We start from the raw sequence: 21,986 nt of genomic DNA on the forward strand, positions 1-21,986 counted from the left end.
CTCTTCTCAGATTGCACCAATTAGTCCTAGTTGTGTCATCTAGGTAACTAACTAGGTGGCCTAAAAGGTAACAATTCCGGGCCAGGAGTTAGGAAGAACCAAGTTCAAATATGGCTTCAGATACTAGTTGGGTGACCTCTGGCCAGATACTTCATCTGTCTCTCTGTGATAGGCAGATGATCATGGCAACTCCTTCCCAGGGCTGTTGTAAGAATCAAATGAGATGTTTGTAAAACCCTTAGCACAGGTCCAGGCCCCCAGTTCGCTCTTAATATGTTTGTTCTTTTCTCTTCTCCATTCCCCAACTCTGGAACTAAACACAACAAATCTCATCTCTCTTTAACGTGACAACCCTTCACATACTTATACCCACCCTGAGTCTTGTCTTCTCTAGGTCAAATATTCACAGTTCCTTCACCTGATTCTGACAGAGCATGGACTCAATGCTACTCATCACGCTTGATAATGCACCTGGGGACGCTATTCAGCAAACCATAGTGCTTAATATCCTAATACTCCAAATGAGGTCTGTTCAGGGTTCAGTGCAGTTGGACCATCAACTTCCGGAATCCTAGCAACTACGCCTCTCCCAATGTAGCTGGTAACACCACATTCGCTCTTCTGGCTGCCACAGCACACTATAACCCTTAACATGTTAAGGGTTCGAGTCCACTAAAACCACCAAATCTTTTTCACAATTTCTTCCTAATTGTTCTTCTTCCATCTTGTACTTATGGAGCTGATTTTTATACCCCAGTTGAGATTTTATCACCTTATATTCAGCACAATATTCTAATCTGTCATAATCCTTCTGATTCCTGCTTCTGGCATCCAATGTGCCAGTGTTATCATTCCCAGATTTGTGCCCTTGGCAAATGTAGAAAGCATGCCATCTATACCTTTACCCAAATCTTTAATTAAAATATTCAATATCATAGAATCAAAAAGATAAAGGTATCCCTACTGCAATACTAATATAAAAATTAATAACATGTAACATTAGTTATAGGTATAGAAGAAATCTTATTTTTATTAAGAATATAGCATATAAAGCATAAAGAAAGTATCTCTTTAAAATATGGCAATTTACAGTATGTTTGGCAAGTTTAGACTACTCTTCTGAACTGAAAAACATTTCAGAATCTCTTAAAGAAAGTAATGAGTAATGGGTCCTATGCTCACAAGTCTTCCTTTAATTATCCCTAAAATAAGACATAACTAGGTTTTTTATTGTAATTACTATCAGAATCACCAATTGGATAAAAAGTTAAGAAAAAATACCTTTCCTGCATAACCAAGAGCTGCTGGTGTGGCCGATTCAGGAACAGTGCTAACCAAATCTGCATCCACAGGGGCTTCAATGGCCAGTTGCTGACCACATCGGTGTCTAACTGTGTATACCATCTGACCTAGTTTTATTAAAAGAGAATTATTTTGACCACTAATACTTTATGTTATTTAATTTTAATATCTTCTGGCAAGTAATAAGCCCAAGATTAAGAATGAGAGAGATCCACAGAGAGGCAGAAAGACAGTAAGATAAGAAACTTAGCTAATGGTTTGGATAATTTCTGCTAAAATTGAGTGGACTTTTAATAAGATAGCTATGTAAGCTAAATAAATAATGAAAGCACAATGTTTCTTACCTTCAAATATACTATCTGGTCTTGCAAAATAAACATATTCAAAGATACAGAAAGCCACTGGATCTCCTCCAGACCTTGGTACAATATCAAGAGTCTGAACATTATGTCTGGATATTTTCACAATTTCTCCCGGTAAAATTTCACGATAATACCTTAGGGGGAAGGAAAACACACAACATAAAATTCTAAAACTCAATATTCACCTCTCTAAAAATTTATAACAGGAGGATAGGATCATGAGTAATACCAAAGTACAAGTGTATCTATATTAAATTACTTTGCATGTAAAAACATAAGGATTTTTTTCTTTGTATTTATGCTGTGTAGAATTTTGTTTTCTCCATTAGAATGTAAGCTCAATGAGAGCAGGGGTCTTTGTATTTGTAATCCCTGGGCCTCCCAAAGTGTCTGGCCTATATTCCCAATTTAAGAAATACCTGTTGATTGACTAAGTCAAAAGGAAACAATAGTAATGCAAAGACTAAAGATAATTATTTAAATGGTCTTCTAAAAGGAAGGTTCTTCCAAATAATCATTTGCAAGTATTCTTAAATTTGTTATGAGACATTTCTCAAAAACCTGAAGGTCTATGTTTAAAAGAAACTGTCTTCCACATTAAATATTTTCCTACAAATATTCCTCCATCATTAAAATCACAGATATTTGACCAGAAGCAGCAACAAAGAGTGCACTGAATTTGGATGAAGAAAAAAGCTCTGTATTCAAAACCTACTTCTTTCCCTCATTACATCTCTGTGGCCTTGGGAATTCCTTAATCCCCTCTGGGCCTCTCTTTCCTTACCTGTAAAATCATGGGTTTGAATCATATGACTTTTAAGGCCCTTCCAGGGCCCTAAAGTTCTCATTAGCAATTCAACTATCAATGAAAATATCAACACTTAATACATTAGAAAAAACTTACACAGCACCAATAGATAAAAAACTGCAGGACTCAGATGATACCACCCATCCTTCAGTTGCAGAATTATTTCTTCCTATAAAGGATTAAAAAAAAAAAAAATCTATTCAAGTATAACAAAATTGCAACTAAGGCTGGCTAATTAATGAACAGACCACAAAAGGTGTAGAATTTTCACTTCCATTACCAAGGTCTGCACAAGTTCTTATTGGGTTTGGGACAGAAGAAAAATTAAATGCTCTCTTATAACCTTGCATTCTTTTCTAATGTTATGATTTGCTAGAATCAATCAACATTTAATAAGAGAAAAAAGGAAATAATCAAATGATATTTCAGAACTGGGAAAATGCTATATATCAGCTGAAGATTCAGTTTTCCATTTCTTAATCTGAAGCAGCAGAGTAAATAGAAGGAACAAATTCACAGAATATTCCTAGGAGGTCACAGGCATAGAAACTATCATCAAACCCATCCCTTGGTAAATTAACACAGCATGCTTGAGTCTTTTTCTCTTTATTCCATTGAACTTTACCTCTTCCATTTATATCAGAAACAGGAATAAGACGTCCAATGCACAGGGGGCGATTTCCATAGGGATCTCTTACTGCATAAATAGCATCTCTGTGCATAATAAGTAAGGAGTATGATGTAGGGGCTTCTTTCATTAAATTCTTAATTCTGAAATGATATAAATGTTAAGTTATGTATATGCCAACATGGATAAGTTTATAAATGTTGAATATGTAGATATCAACTTATATCAGCAGACAGAAACAGATCTCCAGTACAAACATGGCTCAAACCTATATGGTTTGTTGGCCTGCTGACCCATTTTCCTTCCACTAATACCTTGCCACCCAGTCAGGGCTGTCATCCCTTTCATGTGGAGGTGTATATGCCAGCAACTGGGTGATCATCTCACTGTCAGAACCTGTTGACAACCCAACTCCATGGCGCAGAAGCTATTTAAAAAAAAAAAAGAGGGAAGGGGAAAAGAAGAAATTGACAATTACTTAAAACTTTAAGGCCTACTGGTCTTTATTATATCAATGCAACATCACAAAATATTTAGGAACAGGAACACTTCATCCAGATTTAACTGCAGGTTCCAAAGAACTATTAAAATGACCAAATATTGATTGAGCAGCTAGCACCTTGGAGAGTGCCCTATCTTTAAAAAACAGTTAACTCAAGAGACTAATGCAGAAGAATGAGATATTTCAATAGGATATAAGTACCCAAATAAGTAGTAGAGAAGCAGTTTCGGCAACATTCGCAAAAACTCAATTAGTAAGAGAAGACTTCCAGGGGGATGTAGAAACAATGGGACTGGGAGGCTAGCCACACTAAGGGTACCGCTAGCCAAACATAAAGGTGATGGAGCATTACTGCACCGGGGGGAAATAGCAAATGAGAGGCTACATGGGACAGCCCATACAAACCTATGCATGTAAAATAGGCAAAACTAGAACACAATGTGATGACAACAATGACATGAGGGGAAAGAACTCTAAGACTCCAGAATGCTGATCCAAGATGTGAACCCCAAGGCTTTTGACAAAAATGAGGCACACCATCCCACATCTGGGAGACATCTAGGAGATGTCCAAGACTGGAGAGACCCAAGGATCCCAGGACATGTGCTCAGCCATGGACCACGTAGAGATTTCTAGAGGGGAATGCTACCAGGAGTACTGACACTGTGGGTAGTGAGAAATATGAAGAAAAAAATTGGGAACAAACAAAACTGAATTTTAAATACAGAAGAGATGGGCATACAAACCAAGAAGACATTTTGCTGCCATTTTACTGATGTGTAGAATTACTCACAGAGAGCTAGTAGGGACTTTAAAAATGCAGCTTAATTGAACTCACTTAAAAAAAAAAAAAAAAAAAAAACAAACAATGTAGGAAACAGAGGTCTGGGGAGAAGTGACCCACCTAAGGTGAAGATCTGAACCTCTGACCTCTTAGTTCCCTTCCAAGCAAGCCATGTAATTTATAAAGTCAAAATTTCTTATACAACACTCTTATTCTTTGTATAGTGAAATGCTTCTGTATGCTGAATGCTCAAACTACCAAAAAAAGTTTTAAAAAGATATATAAAGTACTCATTAGAACATTCTCACTATTATGGCAGTTAGAAGGAATATATATATAGACAGAGAACATGGCGGTGAGTTGAATATGAAGGGATAATGTCTTTTTGGTTTTTAATAATGAAATTAAGGGGTGAAAGAGAAGGTAGTGGGAAGAGAGGGAAAAGGGGAATTATCAGCCATAAAAAGAGGCAAGAAAAAGCTTTTACAGTGGAAGAGAGGGGGAAGAGAGGAAGAGTGAGTGAATCTTACTCTCATCAGAATTAATTGAAAGAGGAAATAACATATACATTCAATAGGGATATAGAAATCTATCTTACCCTGTTGAAAACTAAGTGGGGAATAAGAAGGGAAGGGGATAGGGTGGGGGGTGAAAGGGTGATAAAAGAGAGCATATATTGAGGAAGGGAGTGCTCAGTAGCAATACACTTTTGAGTGAAAGGAGAGAATGGGGGAGGGGGGGAGGAGGAGAAATACTGTTGGTAATAGTAACTTTAAAAAAGTTTTCAAACAAGTTTCTCTGATGAATATTACTGTTCTCTGGGAAATGATGATCAGGCTCTCATGGGGAAAAAAAAAAAAAAAGCCCTGGAAAGTCCTCCATGAACAAAGTGAAATGTACTGTATCCCAAGTAATAGTAATGTTCTGGGATGACCAGCTGTAAATGACTTTGCTATTCTCAGTATTTCAGTCATCCAAGACTACTCTGAAGAACTTATGATGAAAAATCCTATCCTTAGTATGAGAAGGAACTGATCAAGTCTGAACACAGATTGAAGCATTCTCTATTTCTATGTTTTTAAACAATTTTTCTTGAGAATTTTTATTTTCTTTAGGGTGGGAGATCTATGTTTTCTTTCACAACTTGACATGAATGGAAATTTTTTTTATAACTTCACACGTGGTTTTTTAATTGTGGGTGATAACAACGGAGAGAATTTAGAACTCAAAAAATCTTAAAAACAAATATTTAAAAATTGTTTTGAATATAATGGGGTAAAATAAATAAATGAATCTTGAAAATAAAGGGTGTGGGAGTTGCAGTTGGCAGAATTAAAATGGACAGAATAGAATTATTTTCAATTGCATGAAAAAACATGAATAAAAGGGTAATTAGAAATAACCACAGTTTATTCAAGGATCCATAAAGATATGATACTAATCTGGCTAAAGTAAAAGGATTTTAGCATCAAAGGTAAATCAAAACTGTGAGCCTGGATGATAAAGGGAAAGAATAAGTCAACTGAAAAGGGAAGTTGTTTTCATGGGGTTAGTGTGACTTTGAAAAATGTTATCTGTGAGATCTCAGTTTAAACAAAGGGATCCACCTCTCTAGCAATTACTGAAGATCTCCTTCCTGAAACTTGATGAAAAGTTTAAACTAATGATACAAATCTGGGTGCCATCTTTATAGAGGGAATTGTTGAAGTTATAACAATGAATTTGCACTGAGCAAGATGGAGTATTGAGAAACCAAATCTTAGGAAATCTCCAAGATTCAGTAATTAGGACAAAATAAAACAACAAATCATCTTTCTCTTTATCCCTCTTCTAAGACTTGTTTTAACAGCAAGACTAAGACTTCAATTTCTTGACATTTAATTTTTTGTTTTACATGCTCTGAATATGGAAATAACAGAGGGAAAGAGAAAAGGGGATATCTGAAGAGTCCTTCATGTTCTAGAAAATCCCGCTCTACTTATATAATCCACATAAAACATAATCTTTATCAAATTATCTAGTATACTCTTAGCAAAGATGGTTAATAAAACAACACACTTTCCCAACCTAGTTATAAAGTCCTCAAAACTCTCACCTTTTTCCTCAGACGAACAGAGTTTATTAATTCTCCATTATGTGCCACTGCAATCTTCCCATGGAGAGTTTCAACAACAAAGGGCTGACAATTCTCTAATTCACAGTTCCCGGTTGTGGCGTACCTTGTGTGACCAATTCCAAGGTTTGAGACATACAGCTTCTTCAAATTATCTTCAGTAAATACGTGATTTACAAGACCCAGTCCCTTATAAAATAAATGTAAATTGATTAATTCAAAGAAAACAGACTATTAAGGTGGTCAGTTATTTAATTCATGCCAATAGATATTTAAGTATCACTAATTTATAGTAATATTCCACAAGACTGTGCTAGGAACAAAATGATAAGAACAAAACCATTTTTTGACTTCAGTTTAACAAAAGGAAAAGTACTGAATTATGTTAAATCTCAATACTAACTTGGGAAATCACTTATTCTTCATTTCTATTTATCAGATATACTGTCAAAGTTATTTTTAAAATAACAGTGGATTAAAGAAAGAAAGTGAATATTGTCAAAAAAAAAAAACTATATGCAAATAAACTTGAAAACTGAAAAAGAACAAGGCAAACTTTTTATTTATTTTGAAAATCATGGGAGGTTGGATGAATAAAACTCTTGGTTTGAATAAAAGCCACATATTCTGCTTATAGTAAACAACAATCATCCCATGGATATGTTATAAATGAAAATTATATTAATTTTCCCTGTTCACTGACAACGTCAAGCCCTTGTATACTAGGGAGGCAAAAGCAGGTTCTTTAGGAAGCAGCTACAGTGGCATCAGGCTGTTGTTCATTGCCAGTGGGATCTCAAGTCAGTCACTAAAGTTTCCTGGCTGAGGAAGTTAAGCTAGGCAATACCACTAACATCTTCTATCTCCATCTATGCCATTAGGACCACCTGTCAAATAATTCCATCCACAGAAAGAATCGAAACTGGTATCAGTAAAAATAAATTTCCCCATAAACAGTATCAGGAAAGAGATTGCTTATCATACTATTTATTAATTTGTATTTTCAGATAAGCCAATTAGAAATAAAAAGATCAAAACTCTTATACTTGGTATGGGTAGGATTTCTTTCCCTCCTCTAAAATGGAGAAAATAGGATGGCCAAAACAATTTGACAAACAAGACTCTTTGGGGGCAATATAGTAAATATTTAAACTCTCAGCCTCACTTTCAGCCTGATTAACTAAAAGGAAAATTCTTCATCAATATTAGTTTCTTAAAGGTTTACCCACTCACTTTGGGAAAGATGCTACATAGCAACAAATCAAGCCATTCTCCAACTGATAAATGGTCCAAGGATATGAACAATTTTCAGATGATGAAATTGAAACTATTTCCACTCATATGGAAATCACTATTGATCAGAGAAATGCAAATTAAGACAACTCTGAGACACCACTACACACTCTTCAGATTGGTTAAGATGACAGGAAAAAATAATGATGAATGTTGGAGGGGACGTGGGAAAACTGGGACATTGGTGCATTGTTGGTGGAGTTGTGAATGAATCCAACCATTCTGGAGAGCAATCTGGAACTATGCTCAAAAAGTTATCAAACTGTGCATACCCTTTGATCCAGCAGTGCTACTCCTGGGCTTATATCCCAAAGAAATACTAAAGAAGGGAAAGGGACCTGTATGTGCCAAAATGTTCGTGGCAGCCCTGTTTGTAGTGGCTAGAAGCTGGAAAATGAATGGATGCCCATAAATTAGAGAATGGTTGGGTAAATTGTGGTATATGAACGTTATGGAATATTATTGTTCGGTAAGAAATGACCAGCAGGATGAATACAGAGAGACTTGGAGAGACTGACATGGACTGATGCTAAGTGAAATGAGCAGAACCAGGAGATCATTATATACTTCAACAACAAGACTGCATGAGGATGTATTCTGATGGAAGTGGATTTCCTTGAGAAGAGATCTAATTCAGTTTAAATTGATCAATGATGAACAGAAGCAGCTACACCCAAAGAAGGAACACTAGGAAATGAATATAAACTGTTTGCATTTTTGTTTTTCTTTCCGGGTTATTTCTACCTTCTGAATCCAATTCTTCCTGTGCAACAAGAGAACTGTTCAGTTCTACACACATATATTGTATCTAGGATATGCTGTGACATATTTAACATGTATAGGACTGCTTGCCATCTGGGGAGGAGGTGGAGGGAGGGAGGGGAAAAATCGGAACAGAAGTGTGTGTAAGGGATAATGTTGTAAAAAAAAAAATTGACCTGGCATGGGTTCTGTCAATAAAAAGTTATTTTTAAAAATTAAAAAATAAAAAAAAATTGAAGAATGCCACTATTTTCCAAAATAATTGAACATTTACTGCTTTTATGAATATTAGCACATGAAAAAAGAAAGACACAATAACTTTAAAATTCCATCACTACAAGCTCAATTAAATATTTTTTTCACAATGTTTTATCTTTAATAAAATTATGATTAATTTTTTTAATGGCAACCTGGAAATATGAAAATGGAAGAGCATGACATTACCTTGTGGGTTCGAATTGTTGGCATTAAACCATATCCATCACTTGTCACAATTCCAGCACTCTCCTGACCCCTGTGAACACAAAAAAGGTATCCATAACTGTTCAAACTGCCTACTAATTGATAAAACTTTGTTGAAGAAAATGATGTGTATGTACATGTGTATATAATATTTATACACACACACACACACACACAAATCACACTATATTAACTATTTATATAAAAATATTACAGCATTTTACCACCCTGCTCAGAAATGGTCAGTGATCATTTTTTAAGGCACTGTTTACTGGATTGCACCATTGATTATTTTTCTATTAAAAAACATGAACAAGCCGATTTTAAAAGGCCTAGAAATATTTGCAGGAACCGATGCTGAGCCAAACAAGAAGAAAAAGGAATACAACAAGAATGTGTGATGATCAATTATGACAGACTTGGTTCTTCTCAACAGTCCAGTGAATGAAAGCAATGCCAATAAACTTTGGATGGAGAACACCATCCTCTTCCAGAGAGAGAACTATGTAATGTTCAACTTTTTTCTTTTTTTTTCTCTTGTGATTTTTTTTCCCTTTTGTTCTGATTTTTCTTTCAAAATGATTTATAAGGAAATAGTTTTTTTTTTTTTTTAAGGTGGAATTGGACTGGAAAAGCAGTTATTTTAAACAAGTTCACTCACATATCCAGAACAAGAACCCCTAAAGAAATCAAAACAAGAAGCTGTTTCCTAGTCTCAATCTGCAACTTGTGCCCTATTTAGATTTGTAGGGACTGACCCCAAGCCTATCTCATATAGCATGTATTTTTAAAAATCTCGTTTTCAAATAAAAAGTATAAGTAAAACAACAACAAAAAAATAAAATAAAATCTTGTTTTCATTTGAAACTAAAAATAAGTGTATCACCCATTTTCCTGGGACACCTTCACTAGAACTCTCCTTTGACCCTATTAGGCTTATAAAGTCCTTCTATAATCTCCTCAACAGCCTGAGTCTGGTTATTCATCTTTCTATTCCCTAGCCCAAGAGCTTACAAAGTACCATGCACAGAATAGGATCCTAACAAGTTATTTAACTGAAACCTAAAAATGACAATAGAATAAGACTGCGTTTCCATATAAAACCAACTCGATTCTTTTTACTAATTCAGTCTGACAAAAAAGTCTATTGAAAAATTGTTTGATTGGCATCATTCAGATCCAACTTTATTTTCAAAATATCCATAAATTACTCAGCTTCTTCTCTTAAATGGCTTTTTAATTGAATATTTCCAACCAACTATCTTAACAATTGCTCTCATAGCTACAATTAATATGTCAAAAATTATCAGCTGTCCTTTCTACCATGGTATAATAGAAAAAGTACTAGATAGAGTCTGGATACTTAATAGTAATAATAGTTGTAGGGTTATGGATAAGTAACTTTAGTATCTTTCATTCTTGGTTTCTGTCTGTCAAGGTTGGGACAATTTCCCCATTATTTACCTCACAGTGTTGTGAACAAAACATTTTGTAAACTATAAAGATACTATATAAATGGATATATTTATCTTTAGTATATCACTTACAGAAAATTGGCATGTTAAAGTCATTAGAACAAACTGGTATCACTAGGATCAGTAAAGTTGAGTTTTATTTCATCTTATAGAACTGTAATAAATGGTATTGAGTAAAACAGTATAATATATAAGAGCAAGCTAAAAACAAAATTTCTGTTATACTTAATTGTACTTTTTTTTTTTTTCCCTAATAGAGTGTAAGTTACGCCTCTTGCAGATACCCAAAGATCTTTTAGGTCTTGGCTCCTTAATCACAAAGCCTGCTTATTTGGCAGTTTCTCAAGTTACACCCTTCAGGCAGCTTGAACCAGTTAAACTAGATCCTTTCAGCTCTGTGGAGCTTATTGACAACCAGCCGTCTGGTTTCCTAGGAAACAAAATCTTGGCTAGAAATAATGAATCATTTCCAGGTCACTTTCAACATGGAGAGTGGAGCAGGAAAGCATTGGACTGAAGAGGAGGTTAAAGCTTTGCTAACTGTCTGGTCAGAAAAAAACATAAGAAAACAACTTTACAGAACACTAAGAAATAAAGGAATATTCATCTATATCGCCAAAAGACTTCAGGAAAAAGGCATTTTCAGAGACTGGAAACAATGTCGGGCAAAGTATAAAAACCTGAAGTATGAATACAGGACAGTTAAACATGCCCACAACTCTGGGGATGGCTCTAAAACTATGAAGTTCTTCTGTGAGCTGGATGCAATATTACAATATGAACCTGTCTCACAATTAACAGAGGATGAAGACAGCAGGATTCTGGCAAGTGAAACCCAGCTGGTCACAAGTTCAGCCTCAGAAAACATCAAAGGTAAAAAATATATATATATATATTCCTCCTATGTTTTATTTCTAATAATGAACTATTAGAATATAGGATTGTAGTATATGTTATACATACACAGCTTAGAAGCAAGAATAAAAACAAAAATCCAATACTTCATTTATGCTCTGCACATAAAAAAGCATCATTATAATCTATACAATACCGTAGAGCCTCATTAAAATGACACTAACTTGCTCCTTAAGCATGTTAAAATGGATTGAACCCTGAATTAATCTTGTATTAATGTTACTATAAACTTTTGTCAGAGACAGTCTAATGAAATTTTAGATCTATTCCATGGCTTTTAAGCATAGATAAATGATATCAGCTGGTCACAGTCAACAGAATCAGGGTGTGATTATAAGGCAAAGCAAAGAAAGAAATTCGGAGAAACTCTTAAAGAAGGTTTTTATTTTACTTCAATATAAGAATCAAGACATATTCTGAGAAATAAATGCTAGGAGAAAAGGTACTAAATTATAGCTAATATATTTATTTCTAAAAGATTGCTTAAGATAGTACAGAATACTTAGTAGCACTCTAAAAAAAAAGGTTAAATTAAATTCTATCTCAATAAACAATTATCATATTTTGCATTTCTCCATTAGTTACCAATAACAAACAAAGTAATTAACCAAAATTTTCCTCCATAGAGGTGCTATTCAGTAGCTGTCTACTCTCATAAACCATTTTTAATTCACACCAAATGCTCCATCGTTATAACATTCGATTGGAAATGTTGGCTTCCTAACAAAATGGCAAATGAGATCAAAATCATTCAAAACTTAAACTTTTTCCAATAAAAAAGGTTAATTGCACAATATCTATTTTGGAGATATAATTTCAATATGTAGTGAAACAAATCAATAAAAACAAAAGTCCCACCTTTATTCTAGCTTCTGAGACATACTAATTAGCCTAGTAACCTCAGTGTCCCAGTCACTCTGGGGCTGCAGATTCTGAGTCGCAGAGTTCCTGATGATTTATGTACATTAACTGAAGGACTTGCTCACCAACAAGTTCCACCAATGAAATCACAAGGTGATTAAAAAACAAGTAAAACACCAAATATCCCACCACATTTATGATTTAACTTCAGATACCAATGTAATGAAAACCTCAGAACTGTTTGGTCCTTTAGTTTTTCAATTTGCTTTGTTTTTGTTAATTTGTTTTGATGATACAGCATCACCCTCCTTGATAACTAAGTTACATTTGTGTTACATTTTATTTAAAAAGCCATATAATACCATTCTTCCAAAGGTATTGACACAGAGTTGCTTTAAAAATAAAAATTCTTAAGAGCATTTAAAATAAAAGTCTACACACTTCTCCAAATCTGTGCAAAAGCCCAAATACACTACAAAACTATCCAGGCCTGGGGTCTTTTGAATTGGTTCAAACTGCACAACCCTCAAGATGGCACAATGTGAAATTAAAATGTCAATGAAAGGCAACTAAGTGATTTAGTTAAATTTGCTATACTATACTGTTACATTTGTTAAATACATCTATTAAAAATTACAATATTATATATTTGCTATTAAACCCAGCCCAAATCACCACTTTGACCACTATCTATTCACATTCATAAGTACTACTCCTTTTTTTCTGTTTATTGCCAAATGGAAACTTTGTTCTTCCTTCAGGTGAAATATCAGTTGCACTAGAAGATGATGAGGATATTTCAATGGATCCTTTACTTTCTATTTCTCACGTCAGTCCAATGGAACTAGGTATAGTATGGTGGAGCTCATCATCCCCTTCCCCACAAAAAAAAAGAACAATGGTAAAGTAAGACAGCTTAAGTCTGAAAATGGGATAAATATAAAAGAATTTCTAATCAGAAGAGGGGAGAATAACTTCTCTATTTCCAACATTAAGATTAAATGTAAAAAGAATGCCCCCTTTCACCATAGTATAAAAGACAGATATCTAGGTTTATGTTCTGCCCTATGCTCCTTTCTTCCTTTACCAGAAATAGAAAAAAGAAAAGGATATTCCAAAACAAATGATTCTTTAAGCTAAATTAAATAACCTGCAAGAATTTAAATTATTCTTTAAATAAACAATCACTTTTCCAATAACCATTAAGCCATTTTTTTGTCCAAACAAGGCATGAGATTATTTTAAAGGGTAGATTTAGGAAGGGAAAGAAAGGAGGTAAAGAATCCAAATGCATTTTTATAGTCTTATATAGTCTTTATAGTCTTCTAGAAATAAAGCACCAGAATTTCAACAAGAGAACAGAATATAAAATCTTTTTTTTTTTTTTTTTTTTTTTTTGGCTGAGACAATTAGGGTTAAGTGACTTGCCCAGGGTTATGCAGCCAGGAAGTATTAAGTGTCCGAGGTCACATTTGAACTCAAGTCCTGCTGACTTCAGGTGGTGCTCTATCCACTGCACCAACTAGCTGCCCCTGGGTTATCAAATCAAAAGGTGCAAAAACTTGGAAGGAGAAATGTCTGAACGGATGGATTGTTACAATTAGATTTATAAAGATGCTTCCATAAGCAATAATGCAAATAATTTCCTATAAACAACATACATTGCAGAGATGTATATTGGTAAAGAAGAAAACTTGGAACAAAATGCTGGACATTACCCTCAATTTTGTTCATTCAGACCATGATAAGATAATGCCAGTTAAAAGTTTTACTTTCCCTTTATCATTTTGGGGGGAAATATGACTAAGTAATTCTACTTTCCAAATAAAAATATTTTCCTTACCGAATTTCTTCTTTCTTCCCCCTTTTTTATGTCATTTGTTACAGATAAACCAACATCAATATTGGATTCTTCTAATAATCCAACATTAATTCCAAGTGTAGCAAATGAAGGAGGAAAACACTGGACTATAAATGAAGTCAGGGCTCTTATAGACATTTGGTCAGACAAAAACATTCAGAAACAACTGGAGGGAACCATGAGAAATAAAATAATATTTGAACAAATTGCTGCCAAACTTCAGAAATTTGGTATAGACAGAGACTGGAAGCAGTGTAGAACAAAATATAAAAATCTGAAGCACGAATACAAGATTGTAAAAAATTGCCAAGATTTGGGCACAACTAAAAGTATGAAATTTTTCACGGAGCTGGATGCTATTCTGGGACATACTTCAGAACAATCGCAAAAACTGGAAAACAAAGAAAGACAAAGAACAAAACAGACAAATATAAAAATGGAAATCAGCAGTAGAGGTAGGTATCAAAGCATGTCAATATTTTGTTTTATACAAAGTTAAAATCATGCAAGATATACAAAAGAAACAATTATTGAAATAAATGATGTTATCAATCAAAGAAATTAGGATAAGACAAGGCAAGTAAAATCGTTTTGGAAATGGAGAATTCTTTTGAGCCAGATGCTAAGATATAAAGGTATTACATTAGATTCACAACAAACAAGTGCTCAATATACACCCACCCACATAAGAAACAGTATCAACATGATGCTACTAGTGAGACTAGGATTCCAGTCTTTGCTAAACTACTGGTTATGTGATTTAAAACAAATCACCTAATTTCTTTGAGATCAGCTTCCTCAGCTATAAAACAATAACAATAATGATATCTTGTATAAAGATGTTTTATTACCCTTGTTTGACAAATAAAAGTGAGGTTCACAAGTTAAATTGACAGCCCAAACACATCTAGTTTGTGTTGATACTATTATATAAAAACGTTAGTCATCTTAGGTGCTTTTTTTCATCGTACCAAGATGCCCACAATGAGGTATAAATCATTTTTAAGGTTCCATTATCAAAATCCTACAATTCTGTATGTCTAGGTCTAAGTTGGGCCAGTAAAAACTGCAAAAAGGGGGTAGAAGAGGAATTTGGGAAACAATTTATGGGGTCAAAATAAGAAATTTCAAATGACATGTAATTGCAAAGTTCTTGAAAATGAGGTATATAGAAAGAAAGGCCTCCTAGGCTTCACCAGAACAGGAAGAGTTGCAATACCTTTAGAAAGCATGCATGTGTTTTGGGTCAAATAATATACGAATACAAGGCAAGCATTCTGATAGTGATGGTGAAGACAAAATGAAACTCATTTTGAAAGGTTTTTCTTGACAATGTATGCTTGTTATTTTAAATTGAGGAGAGTGGGAGAAAGAAATTTTTGGTTAATATTTTTTTGCCTGTTAAGATGATGTGATAGATTTTTTTTTTTTAATGATATACAAGGTGAATATCCCTTTCCCCTTCCTGGGAGTACTAACTTATATAATTAAAAATCAAGAGCCACAGTATTTTACATCAAACATATTCTAAAGAGAAAAATTACAACTTAGAATTGTTTTTTAAAATGCATAAACATATAGGTAAATGTTATGTTTATACAGTAATTTCTGAAGATGTAGCTGAAGATTCAATTAGCAACAAATCTGAAGACCTAGAAGAAACACCTGTAAAAAGAAAACATGATAAAGGTAAAAGAGGCTTTGCTTTTTCGCTTCAATTCCAAATTAGTGATATAATTTATATTTTTAAAAGCAAAACAAAACTCTCAAAAGAACATTACAAGCAAGGTGTTAATAAATTCATTCTGCAATTGAGGCCCACAAGTACCTTAAATAACTTGCCCAAAGATACCCATATGGAAGCTGACTGAGGTGGAGCCCAACCCTAGGTCTCCAAAAACAAAACCACCACCCGCTTCCTGTCCCCACGCTTCATCAGGACTACAAAGGTAGCTTGTCTAGGTATTCTAGAAGTGATTTCTGTTATCAGAGAGGCACGTTAGGCCAGTCACTGCCTTCAGGTTTCAAATGAGGGAGTACCGTGGAAGGAATGGCTTTTCAGAACCTTCCCTGACCTAGATCTGTGATCACAGAATCTTGTGCGTTCTGCCTACGATCTCAGGACATACCTGGGGAACAAAATAAGGGACATCCAACCACTCAGAGTCAACACCTTAGTTCACTTGAAACAAAGTCCCAAACCCAAAGATTCTAGATTATTCACCAAAAACACTTCATAAGAGAGGCAGTAAATCACTTCAGATCCACATGTACTCAGCTTCATGTTTCAAAAGTATACACTTGTAGTGACCAAAGCAATTAGCTTGCTTTATCTAGTTCTTTCTGATCACGTTCCTAATTCATGAAAGTAACATAACAGGAGTCAGCAGTGGGGAATTAAAGAGGAAAGAATAATAAAACTACATAAGGAGAAAACAATCAAATAAAAAACAGCAGTGTTGGAGAATTCAAGGAAAGATCAAAGTAATCCATATTTTATAAAAATTTTATATCACTAATTCATAATGACCTTAAGGAAAAAGTTTAATGATGTCCAATATAGATAGTTAAACTTTAGCTATTGGGAAATTTTACTTAAAGGGAACTCCCCTCAATTCCCAATGACAGATACTTATCTGTAAGCAAAGAAAAAAAAAACTTTGCTTTATATGATCATTTCATGTAAATGATTATCTGTCTCTCTCTCTCTCTCTCTCTCTCTCTCACACACACACACACACAACCTGTATCTGTCTTTTGAGACCACCCCAGTAATATGGCAATAATATTCATTATAGCCTACTTTCTCAGAGTAGTTATAATAATCAGATGATTTAAATGTTCAAAATGAACATTATGAAGCACAAATGCTTTAAGCATATATAAACTATTGGTATTTTTGTCATTCCTAAAAGCCATTATACATTTGTGATGACCACGTATTTAAAATCAGCCAGAGTCAGGAATTCAGGTTAAGAGTAAAATCTTCAGTTTTTATTGCAATGAAGAGGTGAAAAAGGATTGCAATAGCAATATGGGCAAGAAAGATTGCGATAGCAATATGGGCAGCTGCAACAGGAAGCCAGCTAACAGCGGGGGATTGGAGATGAAAGGCCTTCGCAATGGCAATGCGAGCAGCTGTGACAAGATGCCAGCCAGCAGTCTCTCCTTCCCCTTCCTTTTCCACTCCCAAAATCGTCATTTCCTATACAACATATCAGGACTTGCACGAAGAGTGGGCAGGGGCCATTCTTTCTCCAAGCATATATATTAATAGAGTATGTTCCAAGTACTATTTAGCCTCACGTACTTGGGACCTCAGTGCATCAACCCGAGCCTCAACCCATTACATCTCCTGCTTTTTTTTGTTTTAGAACACAGGTGGTCATGCATCCCTGACTCCTCAGGGAGGTCAGAACCCCCAAGGGGAGGTGATCACACCCTCCCTGACTTCTCAGGAAAGGAGGTGAAAGCACCGAAAAGGAGGTGATCACGACCCCCCTGACTTCTCAGGAAGGGAGGTGAAAGCACTAAAAAGGAGATAATCACGCCCTCCCTGACATCTCAGGAAGGGAGATGAAAAGCACCAAAGGGAAGTGGGGGTTGCTAGTGGGATTCTGGGCTGAAGGGTCTTATTATGCACAAACCCATCAGCATGTGACGTATTACACAAGCACATAGCAATAACGCAGAGGCTATTAGTGATGACTCTCCCCACAGTCAGTGCAGGCTTGATGTGGTGTAACAAACATGAATTATACACCCAAGTAACGATATAACAAACAATATAAATCAACATTGTGTTGTAAAAGATTGCCATAAGTCCTAGAAGGAGAGTATGTAAATAGCAGTCAACACATACACCTTCTTCAGCAGCCAAGAGATAGTCCAAAACTAGTCTATTGTCCATTGCTTCACATATCAGGGAATCCAATGATCCCCTCCAAGTTTTTGAAGTCCTGCAAAAGTCTTTTTATGTCTTAGGGAATCCAATGATTCCAACAGATTTTGACATCCTGTAAGAGTCTTAGCATTTCTCAGAAAATCCAATGATTCCTGAGGGCTTTCAAGTCTTATGTCTCAAAGAATCCAATGGTTCCTGAAGGCTTTCAAATCCTACAACAATCTAATGTCTCAGAGAATCCAATGATTGCTGAGGGTTTTGAAATCCAACAATTTTCTATGTCCATGAGTCAAACGCCATAACTGCCACACTCTTTCAATGGTGAGCACAATCAGCAACAGAACCACCCGATGTTTCTTGGGTCTTCTCCTTCCTTTCAAGGGTCTGCTCCGTCTCTCTGTGATGGACAAGGCAAATACGGCTCATTGGCACCCATCTGATTCCTTCTCCACCTGTAGAGATGCAAGCAAATCCTCTCCCCCAAGCAGTTAGCCTATCTGGTCCCTTCCATTCACCACTTTCTGGGTCTCTCCACATCACCTGGTGATTATCTAAAGATAGTGGAGCTGCTCGCACTGGACACTGCCCTTCCGGTGGGTTATAAAACCTGTCTGCCGGAGCCAGTGCATCTTTGTCAAAAATCAAGAAGTTAATAGTATAAAGTGCTAGATTTAGTAATTCTCTAGGGTTACCTGTGGCTCCCCCTTTCTTTTGCTTTTGGAGCAGCGTCTTAATGTCTCTGTTTCTCCTCTCTGCTATTGCCTATCCTTGAGGTTTAAAGGGTATGCCAGTGGTGTGTAAAATCTTATACTGTGCACAAAAGTGTGCAAAATGTTTGGAGGTGTATGCAGGACCATTGTCTGTTTTTATTGCTTGTGGCACACCCATAATGGCAAATGCTTGCATGAGGAATTCAGTGACCACTCAGGCTGTCTCTTTTGCTGCTGGTGTGGCAAAAGTGAATCCTGAAAAGGTGTCTACCACAACAACATGGATAAAAGACTGACGACCGAAAGATTTATAATGGGTCACATCCATTTGCCAGATTTCATTGGGTCTCAAACCACGAGGGTTCTTCCCTGGAGGCAGTGTAGGAGCATGGAAAGGAAGGCAAGCTGTACAGCTTTTTACTATGCTCCTAGCTTCCTCTTTTGTTATCCCAAATTGTAAACTCAAAGCTCGAGCAGCCTGATGGTACTTAGAATGGGATTCCTGGGCCTCCTGAAATAAAGGCATACTGGCTAACATAGTTAAGAGGCTATCTGCCTTTGAATTCCCATCAAAAATAGGGCCTGGGAGTCCACTATGTGAGTGGACATGCAAGATATAAATCTTTCCTGGATGCTTTCTCACTTGCTCCTGAAGTTCCTTAAAGAGCTGATATATATTAGAAGCTGCAAATTTTATTTGGGCTGTAGCAATTCTTTGTACCACACCTACTGAATAGACTGAATCAGATATTATATTTATGTCTCCTGGGTAATAAGTGAGAGCTAACATGATTGCATATAATTCGTTCTGCTGAGTGGACTGAAAAGGAGTTCTGACTACTCTCTTTATAGTTAAGTCATGAGAATATTTGTGTTTGGATACATCTGTAAAGATAGTTGGTCCTTTAAGAGGAACTTTAGAAACTTTTTCTTCAAGAATCTATCGCCAATTATGTAAAAGTCTGATTATCTTTAATGGAGACCCATGTGTAAAATTTGGAGCCATGGCTAATAAAATTTGCCACTCTGGGATGGTCTCACAGCACACATTAATTTGTGTATTGGTGTAAAAAGTGTATATCTTATCAGGTCTTGCCCCAGATAATTGTACTGCTTGCTTAATGGCCTTTAATAAAATTATATCCACAAGCACTGGATAAGAAGTAAGGCTTTGTTCTGATTGTGGCAGGAGGTTCACCCACTCTATCAAACGGTCTCCTTGATGAAGGACTGCTGTGAGTGCCTCTTGTGTGGCAAAAACTAATATTTCCAAGGATTTTTGAGTGACTCACATTGGATAAAGCCAGTTCAACTTTTCTCAAAGCCTCTTCAGTTTCTTTTGTAAGCTGGCGTGGTGAATTTAAAGCACTGTCTCCCCTTAAAATGTCATATAATGGTTGTAACTGATAGGTAGTCAAGCCTAACACTGGTCGCATCCATTGGATATCTCCTATCAATTTCTGAAAATCATTTAAGGTGTTTAGCTTCTCTGTTCTTAAGGACAGTTTTTGTACTGTAAGCACCTTAGGGTATACTTCATATTCTAAATATTGAAAAGGAGCATGTCTTTGAATTTTCTCTTCAGCTATGTACAATGTGTAGTATTTTAGTGTTTCTATGGTCTTTTGTAGACATGCTTCTAGCATTTGTTCCTCAGGTGCACATCCCAATATATCATCCATATAATGTAATAGCATAACTTTTGGAAATGCTTTTCTTACTGGAGCAAGAGCAGCAGCAACATACATTTGACACATAGTGGGGCTGTTTTTCATTCCCTGTGGCAAAACTGCCCATTCATATCTTTTATAAGGCTCAGCTAAGTTAGCGCTGGCCACTGAAAAGGCAAATCTTGTAGAGCATAAGACTCTTAATCTCAGGGTCGTGGGTTCGAGCCCCATATTGGGCACCAAATGTGATGACTGCATATTTAAAATCAGCCGGAGTCAGGAATTCAGGGTAAGAGTAAAATCTTCAATCTTTATTGAAATGAAGAGGTGAAAAAGGATTGCAATAGCAATATGGGCAAGAAAGATTGCGATAGCAATATGGGCAGCTGCAACAGGAAGCCAGCTAACAGAGGGGTATTGGAGATGAAAGGCCTTAGCAATGGCAATGTGAGCAACTGTGACAAGAGGCCAGCCAGCAGTCTCTCCTTCCGCTTCCCTTTCCATTCCCTTGCCTCCACCCATCAAAAACGTTATTTCCTATACAACACAACAGGACTTGCACAAAAAGTGGATGGGGGCCATTCTTTCTCCAAGCATATATATTAATAGAGTATGGTCCAATTACTATTTAGCCTCACGTGCTTAGGACCTCAGTGCATCAACTCAAGCCTCAGCCCATTACATACATTGATTTGTAATATTTTAAAACTTGCATGACAAACAAGAGAATGGAGAGAAGACTTAATATTTAACCTCCTGAAAAAAAACCCTACAATATCTGCTCTGCTCTTAGAATTTTACTGCAGAAATGCCTATGATTGGTTGATATTGCTGTGATGTGCTACCAAAAAGATCACAGATTTACATCCAAAAGGCCCTTAGAAACCTTTTAACTCAACCTGATGTATTTCAGATGAGGAAGCTGAGGCCAAGAGAGAGTTTATAAATGAAATGATTCCCCAAAGTCTCACAGAGAGTAGCATAACATCCTGATCCACATATACAAAACTAGTCAAAGAATGAAAGGATCAGGTAGTTAGTTTACACAGAAATCATAGATTCTACAGTGAGTTTTGCAGTTTAATTAGATATTAAATATTAGATTATACATCAGAAAGGACTTTTAAATTTCAGTTTTTACATAAAAAACAATTCATAATTTCTTTCAGGTAGCTCAAGAGCACAAAGGATCCATTTCCCTACCTCCATGTACTTGAGATTTTTAACCTTTTTTTTTCCCATAGGCGCCTTTGGCATCCTGAAGCTCTTCTCAGAATAGTATTTTCAAATGAATAAAATAATAGGCTTACAAAAGAAATCTATATTGAAATTTATAACAAAGGAAAAAAAAAGAAAAAAAATCTTTGCTTTATATGATCATTTCATGTAATATTAAGGCATTTTAAGGAAAGCAAAATGAAAAGTCCTTTTCCTTCAACTGGTGCTAAGAGGCATCATTGTTTATGAGATAACAATAAAAGTAGAAATCTCTCTCCCCAAACAGGAGGGTCAAATACATCAATCCCCTGGGGAATGTAGAGGCTCCATCTGGCACTGTGGATGGAGCCTGCTTT

The 21,986-nt window shown here is 35.7% G+C and overlaps 2 protein-coding genes across 2 annotated transcripts in view; one reads left to right on the forward strand and one right to left on the reverse strand.

The window, feature by feature from the left end:
- Positions 1–21,986, reverse strand: part of PPAT (phosphoribosyl pyrophosphate amidotransferase) — a 50,801-nt gene that overhangs the window by 7,196 nt on the left and 21,619 nt on the right. The window contains exons 2-8 of the mRNA XM_051967047.1: positions 8,999–9,068; positions 6,482–6,688; positions 3,415–3,527; positions 3,098–3,243; positions 2,569–2,641; positions 1,647–1,798; positions 1,282–1,409 (exon numbers count right to left, since the gene is read on the reverse strand). Of these exons, the coding sequence (XP_051823007.1) occupies positions 1,282–1,409; positions 1,647–1,798; positions 2,569–2,641; positions 3,098–3,243; positions 3,415–3,527; positions 6,482–6,688; positions 8,999–9,068 (889 nt within the window). The remainder of the gene's footprint in view (positions 1–1,281; positions 1,410–1,646; positions 1,799–2,568; positions 2,642–3,097; positions 3,244–3,414; positions 3,528–6,481; positions 6,689–8,998; positions 9,069–21,986) is intronic.
- PAICS (phosphoribosylaminoimidazole carboxylase and phosphoribosylaminoimidazolesuccinocarboxamide synthase) overlaps positions 10,796–21,986 on the forward strand; it is a 47,863-nt gene continuing 36,672 nt past the window's right edge. The window contains 3 exon segments of the mRNA XM_051967045.1: positions 10,796–11,364; positions 13,029–13,115; positions 14,155–14,583. Of these exon segments, the coding sequence (XP_051823005.1) occupies positions 10,950–11,364; positions 13,029–13,115; positions 14,155–14,583 (931 nt within the window). The 5' untranslated portion in view covers positions 10,796–10,949.

The sequence above is a fragment of the Antechinus flavipes genome, chromosome 6 (assembly GCF_016432865.1).
Source record: "Antechinus flavipes isolate AdamAnt ecotype Samford, QLD, Australia chromosome 6, AdamAnt_v2, whole genome shotgun sequence".
NCBI classification, from domain to species: Eukaryota; Metazoa; Chordata; class Mammalia; order Dasyuromorphia; family Dasyuridae; genus Antechinus; species Antechinus flavipes.